Source organism: Procambarus clarkii, chromosome 70 (genome assembly GCF_040958095.1).
Source record: "Procambarus clarkii isolate CNS0578487 chromosome 70, FALCON_Pclarkii_2.0, whole genome shotgun sequence".
In the NCBI taxonomy this organism is placed as follows: Eukaryota; Metazoa; Arthropoda; class Malacostraca; order Decapoda; family Cambaridae; genus Procambarus; species Procambarus clarkii.
This window is the reverse complement of record NC_091219.1, coordinates 27,022,853-27,036,022: the sequence shown is the minus strand read 5'-3', so window position 1 is coordinate 27,036,022 and position 13,170 is coordinate 27,022,853. Positions and strand designations below refer to the sequence as shown.

General features: G+C 35.6%; 1 protein-coding gene across 2 annotated transcripts; it reads right to left on the bottom strand.

Annotated features, from left to right (window-relative positions):
- Nucleotides 1-2,886: 2,886 nt before the first annotated feature.
- On the bottom strand, nucleotides 2,887-12,740 carry Spf30 (Splicing factor 30). Of its 2 annotated transcripts, XM_045725033.2 has the most exons (7): nucleotides 12,591-12,721; nucleotides 10,172-10,241; nucleotides 8,917-9,022; nucleotides 7,695-7,815; nucleotides 7,097-7,264; nucleotides 5,514-5,649; nucleotides 2,887-4,421 (listed from the first exon to the last, which is right to left on the bottom strand). In XM_045725033.2, exons 2-7 carry the CDS (start codon nucleotides 10,223-10,225, stop codon nucleotides 4,275-4,277), a joined length of 732 nt encoding a protein of 243 aa, XP_045580989.1. In that variant the 5' UTR covers nucleotides 10,226-10,241; nucleotides 12,591-12,721; the 3' UTR covers nucleotides 2,887-4,274. The 2 variants fall into 2 exon arrangements, with proteins under 2 accessions (XP_045580989.1, XP_045580991.1); XM_045725035.2 differs by lacking the exon at nucleotides 10,172-10,241 and having other exon boundaries at nucleotides 12,591-12,740.
- Nucleotides 12,741-13,170: the final 430 nt, after the last annotated feature.

Below are 13,170 nucleotides of genomic sequence, written 5' to 3'. Positions count from 1 at the left end.
CATTCACATACTTCAATCGTGTAAATCAAACCTTAATTACTCTTTACATTAATAGCATTAAATATCGCCACCACTGTCACTCAGTTTTCCTCCATGTGTATGGAGGCACCAGTAAGGGGAAATATGACAGCAATGTAAGAAAAAAAGTTGAAGATACAGTACTGAAAAAGACTCATTCTTCCTCACTTCATGGCATCATGTGGCCTCACCACTTACATTTCAGCAAACCATCTGCAAAATCATACTCCCCCTCATATTACTGCATATAAAATATCTTCATTTATAATACTTTATCATTCACTCCTACTGGTGTTAAGTTCACATTCTATGACTACTTCCACACTCACCAATTACAAATGTAATGGAAAATTTTAGGTGTGTGTTGTTACGGTCCTCCACGATTCCCACCTTACGTTCTCAAGACATGACAAGCATAAAAATTGAAGTTGTCAGGTAACCTACCTAACCTCTCTATGCCAATACTCATTAGTCCAAAGTCTCAACATTTCACTAGAGCACCAGAATTTTGAGATTGGTCATTACTGTGCAAATTGAGATGACAAATGCACGTGTTCCTGTGTAGCTCAACTGAGAAAAATATACTTTTAAGTAAAACATTAAAGTGTTTCTTCTCTACTTATCAGATTCATGACCAAAACAAATTATTGCAAAACCTGGTCCATCATAAAATTCTTCACATAACACGTAAAAAAGTGTATTAATACTAAAAAAACATTGTATTTAATAAAATTCTAATGAAATTAAAAACGAAATGAAAACATTGCTTTGCAAGCGAGTCTTCTGTTAACTAGATGATTCTTTCTAATATTCTCAGATGAATGTATGCTGACTTTGTTATTCAGTAAACTCAACGCTGGATAAAACATTTCATTCAAATCAGGTGTAAGACCTCAACTTTACAATTCACATTGTGTTTATTGAAAAGCTTACTCTCAGTGAGACAATAAAATGTATAACTTCAAATACACGAAAACTTTACTGGAGCTCAATAAAAATGCATAAATTCAAATGAACTAAATTATTACACAAGATCATACAAAAACACTGACAAATACTTTTTTCTAACATAAGAACAAAAAATATAATTGATACTAGTACATATTCATCAAGAAAAAGTTGGTCAGTTAGTAAGTGCCAGAGTGAATCAACGAATGAACTGTGGATATGCTACAGAGAACCTGTGAAGCAGTGCGGTGTAGTAGTATGCTCATGATGTATGGTACACGCTGGGGGGGTGGTGGTCAGGGAGGTATAGTGATGTGAAGGTACATGTGTGGTACACACTGGGGGAGGGTGGTGAAGGTACATGTGTGTAGGGAGGTGGTAGGGTCGTATACGGATGTGAAGGTACATGTGTGGCACACACTGGTGGTGGTCAGAGAGCAGTGATGATACAAGCATACTTTATGTATGGTACACACACGGAAAGGCAGTCAAGGATGTATGGAGGTAGGACATAGACAAATAAATACACCTCAGTTATAATGCAATTGGAAACAATGCAAGTATGAGAAGCTGTTAAAAAATATTAAATATAAATTACCAAAACGTAATAAAAAAAGAAGCCACTGGACTCCACAAATCTGTTGTATCCTCACTTTAACAACTATATTCATGCAGAGTACATCTGCAGGAAACATTACTGAAAAGCCCACTGCAAGGTAACCAAAATTATTACAGAAATAAGTCACTTTTGAATGACACCACAGACAAACTTTTACAATATTAATACCTCTTTAATCAATACATGATGGCAGATCTCAGACATAAAGACAACACAAAATAGGTAATGTAATCCATAATCACATTTTCAACAGCTCTATTGTTAAGATGAAATGCCAAATCACAAGAAAACTGTATTGCCAATTATGTTTTGGTTCAAAGAAAGATCTCTCTCTGTAAGTAGATATCTATACAAGAGTATTTTCTCCAGTTTGCGTCCCAACACTGCACTATTGCAAGCACTTTATGCTTCCTCGGTACCAAGACTGTTGTTTAACACACTTCAAGCTTATCAAGTTACTAGTCACACAGATCAGGCAACAGAAAGTACAAAACTACTCCATATTTCAATAAACAATACAGTTTGAACAGTTAAAATTCTGAAGAAAAATAGTGCTCAACTTGAAAATACAACTGGAAAATCTCCCGACAAAATAGCAAAACCTTCTACAAACTGCGAACTTACTGTCCCTGACAATCATCACACACTGTAGCAACCTCAAACCTTCCGTATTTCTTTTTTCTAATAATTCTACATGCGGTCACTTGTCTTCAGTTGAGAAGAAATAAAAATAAAAATAATGATATAGACATATGTACATCATACTAAAGAGAGAACTGACCTTGTTATACAAATTACAAAAACAGTAACCAAAGAGAGAAGGAATGCCAGCAGAAGAATGCTGAAGGGGATTATGTGAAAAGAACAAATGCAAGATAATTAAGCAATGAATAGTGTGTATTATCTGACTTGTAGCTCAGCAAAACTTGCAAAACCCTCTTCACTCGGTGAGATGGGGGTTAAAAGAAGTGTAAAATAACCTGAAAATTTGATGAAGGAACAGAATGAGAGAACATGTTACCAGTAATGTGTTAGTTGTACACAGCCTTGGTCGGAACTCTTACAGCCCTGCATGTGCTGTCAAGATTTAAATCATTTCAAATATACTCCGATATAAATAACATGTAAGGTATATTTTTAAATATAATTTATGTACTGCTACTAAGAAAATATTTTTCCTAATTAATATTTGTTTCATCACATTAAATGTACTTACATTACTGCATCCCAGTAACACTTTTTGGCTCGGGTATGTCAAAAAAAATCCATGCATGCCACTGATGGAAATTAAGAGTACCAACTCAAGGAAAAGGTAAGAAACCATTTATTTTATATTCCACAGGGTATCTGCATGGGAAAATAAGAAAAGCTGCTTATTACATACAATAATAGAGAAACTCTACCTACCTGTACTTGTCTTAATGTAAGTATATAATCAATAGATAATTACAAAAACATTTCTAAAATAAGATACTTACACCTAATGGTAAAAATAAATGCTTGTAGTCTCAGCAATGATTATGAACAAGAGACAAACACTGCCAGGTTAGGCTACTAACCATTCATGATTATTTTGTGCCGCCCCAATAAAGAAAAAGTTAAATATATCTACAGTGTTTTTGGTGATGCTCTTAAAGCTATATAATTACAAATTTTGTATAATTAAATAATCAGCAATAAACAAGTATACAGGCAATGAAACCCTAATACATAAACCCTGACTCAGCAAGATGGGCTGAAAATATATTGATTGGACTTTGTTTAGTTTACATATCTGGGAGAGTAAAGAACTTTATTTGTGGGGACAAGTCACAAAGACTAGAGGGTGACATAAGATAGAGTCCTATGGTGGCATTATGAACAAGTCAATAGTTTAAATATGAAAAGAAACAAGGAGAGTTAATGTAAGGTGACCATCAAGAAAAGCTGGGAAGACTTCACAAGGAATATTATGTAGATTTAGAAAACAAAACACTAATTCATAGTCAACTAAAATAAACTAACAGAGTTAGAAAAAATTACAAGTTCACCAGGATAGTATTCTGGTTAAAAATTAAAAAGTTTCAGACACACAATTAATCTGGTAACAGTTTGTCTATATTTTCCCCAATAAAACGATACACAGGTATTTCACCGCCAACCGATTTATGAGCCAGCTTCCTACAGAACCACCAATTGACTCGTCAGCTGTGTGGCCGTGAAGCAACCGACTCGTCAGCTGTGTGGCCGTGAAGCAACCGACTCGTCAGCTGTGTGGCCGTGAAGCAACTGACTCGTCAGCTGTGTGGCCGTGAAGCAACTGACTCGTCAGCTGTGTGGCCGTGAAGCAACTGACTTGTCAGCTGTGTGGCCGTGAAGCAACCGACTCGTCAGCTGTGTGGCCGTGAAGCAACTGACTTGTCAGCTGTGTGGCCGTGAAGCAACCGACTCGTCAGCAGTATGGCCGTTGCGCATGTCAAGTCTCAATCCTAATTTTATTCACTCTCAAATTATGTCTATTCAACACTCTTATTGATGAAAATACTAAAATTGTTCAATATTGACATGAAATGAACTAAAAGATGAAGAGGCCCATTCTAACTTTGACCAACTTTCAAAACTTGTAATCAAAATAAAAAATAATAGTACTTTCACTAAATGTTTTTTGTCCCCCATTAAAAATATACTGAATGTCTGGGAGTTTCACATCTTAGGTCCCTTTTCGCCACTTTTCTGCATGTGTGTATTCTGTCATCGGCTTTCCTCCAATACCGCAGGTGCCAATGCCCACTCTTCCATTGGCTGCATCAGGTGTTGCAAAAATGGATTTCTTTGTCACTCCCTTCAGCTTTTTTGTCTAGGAAAGAAGATATATGTTTAGCTTTAAAAACATTACAAGTTTTAATATAAAATAAATTTATGAACAGGAATATTTTGTTAAATAGCAAGTAGGGTTACAGAAGATAGAATAATATAGCAATGATGGATGGTGCTACGACAGATGAGTGGCAAATAATTATTCGAGTTCATATTAGTGAATGCCATCAAACTACTGTATTGTGGTGACTGGACCCTAGGAGGTTAAGTGAGAAATATTTTTATTCTCAAGCCTTCTTAACATGGTTTCTTCATATGGAAGCCTGTTAGTCTTCCATATGAAGAGGACAACTGATTATATGAATTAACATGAGTGAAAAGCAGGTGAAGTGTGATGGCAGGCAATCAACATTACTGAAAGGGGACAGTGAAGGTTTCTGTGCAGGTTAAGTCCCATGATAACATTAGGGATGAACAATAAAAACATGTTTAGACAGGGCCTATTGGAAGTGCTTCCAGAGTGAAAATAGTATCAGATCTATAAATAGATAGAATAACAGTGACTATCATTTTCATCAGCGATACTTTTGTTGGTGATAAAACCCCTGTTACTTCAACACATCCAGTAATTAAAGCAGCATTTCTTAGCTGTTGTACTCTTGTGGAACCCTTGAAATAATTTCAGGCCGTACTTTAGGTACACACACATGGATTTCACTGTCAACTGAAAGGAGACACTTTCTGTCTTTGCTCTTGATACTGCTTAAATGAGAAAAATTAAACACAAAAATGATGCAAAAATATGTTTGCATATGATTAGAATTCGCCTATTTATCACTCTCTCTTGTGGAACCCCGTAGTTACCTTTGAATTCCATAGAACCCTTATTTAATTGTCTGTAATGGAGTAAAATTAACAGATTTGACCACCAAAGACTATCCTTCATGCCTTATTCCTCACCACTGAATGACTCATGAAAACAGGCTTTGCAATATATAAAATACTTAAAGAAATGAAAAGAAAAGGAAAGCACTACACGTTATAATTTGACCAAAAGAGATCAACACAGTAAGGTATCAGAGCCATTGCTTGGGAGAACACACATATTTGAATTGAGGAGTGAATTACTTACCCCTCTAACTTTGGTTGAAAATGCTTGCCACTTTGCCTTATCAGCCTCATGGGCTTCCTCTATCTGCTTTAGCCTATCATGCTTCCGCTGTTTTCGTTTCTTTGCTTGCTGACGTTGGGCTTCTAATAGTTTTCTCCTGCAAATATAATAAATTATAATCAGTGTCGGTTTCAATTCATTCACAGCAGTTAAAAACTGAAATGTGGGAAAGTGTTCATGAGAAATATGCAAGACAAATAAAATGTACTGGAGAAAGAAAAAAAGAATGGAGTAGTGACAATGAAGAAATTGCCAGAAGAAATGGAATAGTAGTACAGTAGTAACATGAACCAGAGGATTGGAAAAAAAAATGATTGAACAATCAAAAAAACTTGCTCAAAATATCAAGATCCCAAGTCCTGTTATACTAATATGTGGAGTAAAACAATGGCAAAAGACACTCATAAACGGTCATAAGACATGCAAATGATTTTTAATATTAAAAAATGCAAGACTTTGCATGTAGGAATAACAGTGACTCGTCATTTTCATCAGTGATTCCTTTGTCTGTGACAAAAAAAACTTACTTTAGCACATCCAGTACTTAAGAGCAGCATTTATTAACTTTGTACTCTTGTGGAGTACTAATGTTAAGAAATAGCAGTAATGTTGCTACTCTCATAGCAACAATACATCTATGCAGCAGACTGATAAAAGGACCAAGGTGTTATGATCCACCAGTCTTAGAAAGTTGCTACACCAGTATGAGTTTTGGTTGACTTTGTTTTTACCTCACCTTGCAATAATCTAACACACTTTTTACTTCAAGGCAAAGAAAGTGAGTATTCAGCTGTACAAGTCTCTGATGCACCACCAACTGGACTACTATGTCCAAGCATGACAACTTTACCTTCATAAGGACTCATCTGCTATGGAGGAAATTCAGTGCAGAGAAAATCATGACAGAACTTAGTCATCTCTCATAGCAGGAAAGGTTGAGGGCCTCAGGACAAGCAACACTACAAGCCAGACATGGCAGGGCTTTTCTCATCAAGACCTTTAAATTACTGAATAAAAAGGAAGATATTAATTCAGACCAATATTAAAAAAAGTCTAATGTTACTCACACAAGAGGCAACAGCCTCAAGCCCAACGAGCCACAATATAGAACAGATAACAGAAGATGCTTTTTCACCCACAGGATGGCAAACTTATGGAATTGCCTGCACACTGAAGCAGTATATACCAAGACAGCACTACAGTTCAAAATTCACTGGCTTTGTGTCCCCTCACTGTGGTCCTTAGACATGGTGGTCCTCGGGTAAATTTTGGTAAAATTTGCCTGCCAAATACAGAAGGCTAGAACTCACTCTCCCGTATTCACTGATAGGTAAGTAGAGCTAACTTTTATCACAACGTATGGTTGAGATGATGCTATGGTAAGAACATAACACAAATACAAAAAAAATTAAGTTAGCCAAGTGGACATAAATGAAGAGAGATTAAAACAATCGGGATAGCTGGGAAGGCAGATGTGTCACCACATTATAATAACTACATACTAACAGATAAAAAAATCCTTAAGGATATTTCTGAGCACCTACTTATTTTTTTCAGATTCTGATGCAAAGCCAAGATGGTGTTGACCTCGCTTCTCTCCAGGAATTCGCTCTTTAAGCATGGAAAGCTTTGTAACATCAGAATTCCCATACCCCTCAAAACTGACAGCCACAAGACCGTCATCTGTTATTGCATCAATAACTGCATCATACCTGCAAGAGAAATCATCATTTTGTTATTACCCAGTACAGTATTTAGACCATTTGTGCTATCTGTTACTTTATTAATTCAAAATTATTGTACAGCATAAGAAATTTACTAAAACTGCTATGGTTTTAGTAAATTATCAGTTTTAATAAATTGGTCCCAAGGTACATGGGTAAGACAACTGAGTGGATGAATGTAAAAAAATCAATAATTAAGAGCAGTAGAAATGGATTATCTGAGAAGCATGTCTGGTGTTAGTAGAATAGTTAGGATTGTAAATGTCAGGAAGAGATGGTGAGTGCAGAAGTCAAACCAAAAGATTGAGGAAAGCATACCAAGATGGTTTGTAGATGCTGAACAAATCACTGACAGGTTGGTGATGAATGTAATAAATTAGCCTGACAAAGTTTAAGATCTAAGGAACTGTTAACCTACCATTGGGAGTCTTCAGACCAAATGGCCATGCATTCATCGCCAACTTTCCATGCTCTGATGGGTGCTGGTTCACTGCTGCTCTCTTTGGAGCTTAGATTAGATGTACTTGTTGCTGAATTGGCTGCAATAAGAATTACAAATTAAAACTATTCTGTTTGGAAAAAAAAAAAAGATTATTAAGTAATTGACAATTATTGAACTTCACATATTTTCTTAGCACATATACATAGATTTCATTACCCCATTTCTTATTTTCATGGGCAAGGAAGGCATCAACCTAGACCAAAAATATGTACGAGGTATGTCCAAATACACTACACTACACCAGACAGTGTCTGGGATGCTCCCGGACGCAAGTTCGAATCCTCGTCACGGCCCTTGTGGATTTGTTCATGTCCAAATACATTTACAGCCTTCTTACAAACTGCTTCCACTCAAGACTGTCCCCTTATCATATTCCATTCAATATTCACACTCACTCCCTGCATCCTCACTGGCTCTCCATATCTGCCACCACCTTCCCTGACTACCAACCTCAAATCAACTCTTGAACACCCAACTTTTCAATGCGTTGGATGGTTAGGTGGGTGTCTTGGCTTCCCACATTTACTACCCTGTATTTTGTACACTTTGGCAACTCACGAGAATGGACTGGACTTGGGATCACTGTTGTTTATCATATTTATGCAGAATTTAGCCACACAATTAAGCAACAACACTTGCAAATTTGCAGATAATGCAAAAAAAAAAAAAAAAAAAAAAAAAAAAAAAAAAAAAAAGGAATCCAATTCAAAAAACAAAATCAATACAAGATGACCTAGATAAGCTTTCAAAGTGGATGCAACTCCTAACCGTTAACTAACTCCCTGGTACATATTTTCTGTTAGGTGAAGAGACACATCAGGTGAAATGATTCATTTCCAATCATCTCTAACCTGCCTGGAAATCAAACCTGGGGTCTTCAGTAGTGAGCCAAAAATATAGCCCATTGTACTAAAGGCCCCAATAATGTAGTGTATTATACAGAAAAGCTAAATTAATTAATCAGGAGTGAGCGAGGCTGCAGAGTAGGGCGGCTGGTACAAAAGTCTAGTACAGTATTGGCAATACAGTACTACTGTTTATGATATAAAGTACTGAACCGAATAAAAAGACCAAATTTATAATTTGGATAAAAATAATATATTCAACAAATAATAACTCATGCATGAGCTTTCCTTACCTTGTGTATCAATGAGGTTTTTGGTGAGATTGATCACCTCTTGCAAGTCGCTCTTCAGCTTTAGTAACTCTGCATTAGTAGGGTCAGAGGTCAGTGCTGCCTCCACCTATAAAATGCAGCATAATTAATAAAATGGAATAGGCTCGACAACAATGGCATCCATTTTAAAAAGAAAACATTTTGAAAGATGATGAATTTATGTTTTCAACAGATTGAATCCACAATCTAAAACAGTCCACCAGCCATACATAGGAGGAATTACATAAAATTAGAGCTGTATGTGTAAAGTTCATATGACTCGAATAGTAATTAATCATCGAGATCTTTGCGAGATCTATGGAATCCACCATATCTATCTCTTCTTGAGAGATCTATCTCATGGATTCCACTTTATTATGAGTGCAGTATTAGGTTTTGCTTCTTTTATGAGAACTGTACAGTACTAAGCCCAATTTTATTATGAGTACAGAGCAATATTCAGTCCCACTTTATTGTGAGTACAGTATTGTGCTAAGTTCCACTTTATTATGAACAGAGTGCTAGGTCCCACTTTATTATGAGTACTTGTACAGTACCAAGATTTCAGTTTATTCTTTACTGATCTGCACATAAGCTATATATTAAATTTGTATTCCCTTGAACTTAGAAATTCTTTTAGTAATTATTTATCACTTAAAAACTGTACCTATCACATAATAAGAAATAAAAGTCTATATAGGAATATTCTAATGAACAGTGTAATGTATTTCACTAATCAAGAGTATTTATAGGACTTCAAATTATTTTAAGAAATGTTTAATTTCATTGATCTTCTAGGTCACAGGGTCAATATCAGCATCTAAGGAATATTACATTTTTTATATCTAGTCTGATTTTGAAAATGTACTTAAGCCTACAGTATGGGCTTGTATTTAAATAAATGTTTATTCAGGTAAAAGTACATACATACAAGATGAGTTACAAACAGAATGTTGGATTTATAGATAGAGATAGTACATACTATACCTAAAGCCACTAATATGCAGTGTTTCGGGCAAATTTAGAATACTGTACTCTATGTATTGTATGTATGTATATATATATACAGCTATTATACACACATTTAAATATCTCTTAAAAATGGTAGCCAAAATACTGAAAGTGAAAGAGGTCAATAGGCAAATACCTTATAATAAATAACCTTGCCCGCAACTTTTTGACCTATTGGCCAGATTAGTTGAAACTTTAAAAATTATGTTTTGGTCCTAAAACCAACCTCTTTACCAATTTTCCACAAAATTGGAGGGGGTAGGATGTTGATTTTGACCATGGCCAGTCCGCTGGTCCTGGAATACCCCAAGAAACAAGTTAATTAATATTACTCGTTTGTTACCGGCAACACAGGAGAATAAAGACGAGAACGATGAAGTAATAAGCATAGTTAAAACACCGTTTAATTAAATGTATCTAGAGACTGGATCAATTTACCAAAGCATGGATTTTTTTATTATGAAAGTAGGTACAGTAATTCAATTTTGACTGCACTGATAATATTGTTAATAAATATACATACTGTTCTGTACTGGATGAAAATTTTCAAATTACCAAGGAAACATCAGTGATAGGATATTTGGGTAGATAACCGATACCACTTTTGACATTTTAGATTATATACTCAGTACTGTATTTTAGGGAGTATCCTGTATTGTATGGGTATTGTTTACAGTATACAGTATAGTACTGTACCAGTATTTCAAGGTGTATACTGGTGCTGCATTATTATTAATTATATTTTTTTACTAAACAGTATGTTATAATTTGTATGTGCATTTTATTCCAGATAATAAGCAAATTTTACACAACTGTAATGAAGGTCAAAATATCTGATGGTGCCAACACAAAGATATATGATGATTTGGTTAATTTTGCAAAGATTTTGCCTCTAGATTTATTGTCTTGTATTGATTAAAAGATGACTAACTCTTAGGTACCTATTTATTAGTAAGTAAACAGTCCCATTAGGGGATAGGAAATGAGCCAACCATTTCTGTCCTGTCCAGGATTCAAGCCCAAAAGTCTCAATTGGGAGTCGAGAATGAACCCGACTGTAAATGGTACAGTACTATTTGGGCCCTATTATATGGTACATTATACCCTTTTGTACTATAACTACTATGTGGTCAGCCACATATTAACATCCCTACATTTGAGGGAATTAATAACCCAACCAATAATCATGTTTAGTTGGAAGAAAATTGAGCAATATCTTCCTCATCTCATGATGAGGTAGATATGGGTACCTCATGATGAGGTAGATATCATCTCAATTGCTGATGTCATTTACTAAAAAATATGAGTTTTCAAAAAATCTAAGTTTTTGTTATTTATGAACCAATGTTCACAAAATTTACATACCATATGTTCTTCATATATAGCTCTACAATTTACAAAGAACAAATTTTAATTTTCTAATTATATTTTTAGTTACAGATTTTCATGTGCAGTTTTCAGGCAAAATGACAGATGTCAGTCAACAATATTTTATTCAGCAAGTAATTTTTTTTTATATAATATCCTCTTTGAAAAGAATACTTTAGCCTCTATTCTAGTACAGTATATAAATTCAATATTTTAAAAATCAATTAGATAATAAATAATCTTGAACTTTTGTAAATGTTTCCATTTTTAACAGGTATTTTTTTATTTTTTTTCTATTTTCTTTTGGGTTACAATTCTGAAACTTGAGCTGGAGTTAGATGTTGTAAATAATTACACACACAAATCACAATAGCTTGATGCATCAAATGAACAATTTCCACAAGGGCCGTGACGCGGGTTCGAACCTACGTCCGAGAGGATCCCAGACACTGTCTTAATCGACTGAGCTACATAACGCATTTGTTCGTTGTAAATAATGTTTCATAAAAATTGGACATTTTTTAACGTTACCCCATAAGAATGAATATGATTCAGGACCTTTAAACCATCAGGAACCAAACTCTGACTCTGTAAGAAGCGAGGCAGTCACTACACTAAACAGTATATTTTAATTATTATTTAGATTTAATTAAAATTAATTAAACCGATAAACAAAATGTTACCTTGTTACCTCAAGGTAACATTTCATTAACATTATGTTAAACCAATAAACATAAACATATAGGCCCAGAAGCACCCTCTGGGCTTATATCAGAAATTCGCAGTGCACGATGTTATGTGTATCATAATTGTGCAACACTCCCTCGACCTATATCTAAGAATGTCGTCCCCCCATCCAAAAGTATTGGTTAGATTAAACTATGACAAAATATGCACATACAGTATATCCGTGTGACATCACATAAAACGTGGCTGTTTACGTAATCTTTCAGACCAACTTCCCAGGAGGTAGAGGGAGGCAGACTGGACACACGCCACAAAGTACCCAAGATGGTTGGCCAACACATTTTAGACCAACCTAACCTTACTCAACAGAAGCTAACACTGAATAATTTACTGGTATGCAAAGTTATTTTTTTCAATTAGAAAACAATCTTTGTCAAAAATGCTTTTGTGCACGATTGAGTATGCCTGATGAACACGGTCGGGACCCCAGACTTGGCCCCCTTACCACAGCCGCCCTCCCACACCCCACATCTGAGCCTCGCGCCCGTCTCCGCCACGCCCACACGCCCATACCAGCCCTGGTCACCCACCTGTTCCAGCTGAACCGTGTACGTCTGCAAGCTCAGGTCCTCCGCCATTGTGTTTGTTTACTACGGGGAGTAAATGGTCAGAGGAGGCAACAGCGGAGCTCCCGGGAACCCTCGACGTTCACACCTTCCCGAGAACTACTTCCTTTACCGCTGTTACACAAAATATTTATATTAATTAATTATGTTACAAATTTATTAAAAATATTTATATTAATTAATTATATTACAAATTTATTAAAAAAAATATATATAAGGGATTATACTACATAGCTTATGTGAGCCACACTAATTGTATTTTATCATTGACCAATGTTATGGCGGTGTGGGTACAATATACAGTACTCTGTATTAATTCCCGTTGTCGAGGACAGGCAGCCTGTGAATATATGATAACATAAGAATAAAGGTAACTGCAGAAGGCCTATTGGCCCATACGAGGCAGCTCCTATTTATAACCACCCAATCCCACTCATATACTTGTCCAACCCGCGCTTGAAACAATCGAGGGACCCCACCTCCACCACGTTACGTGGTAATTGGTTCCACAAATCAACAACCCTGTTACCTAACCAGTATTTAC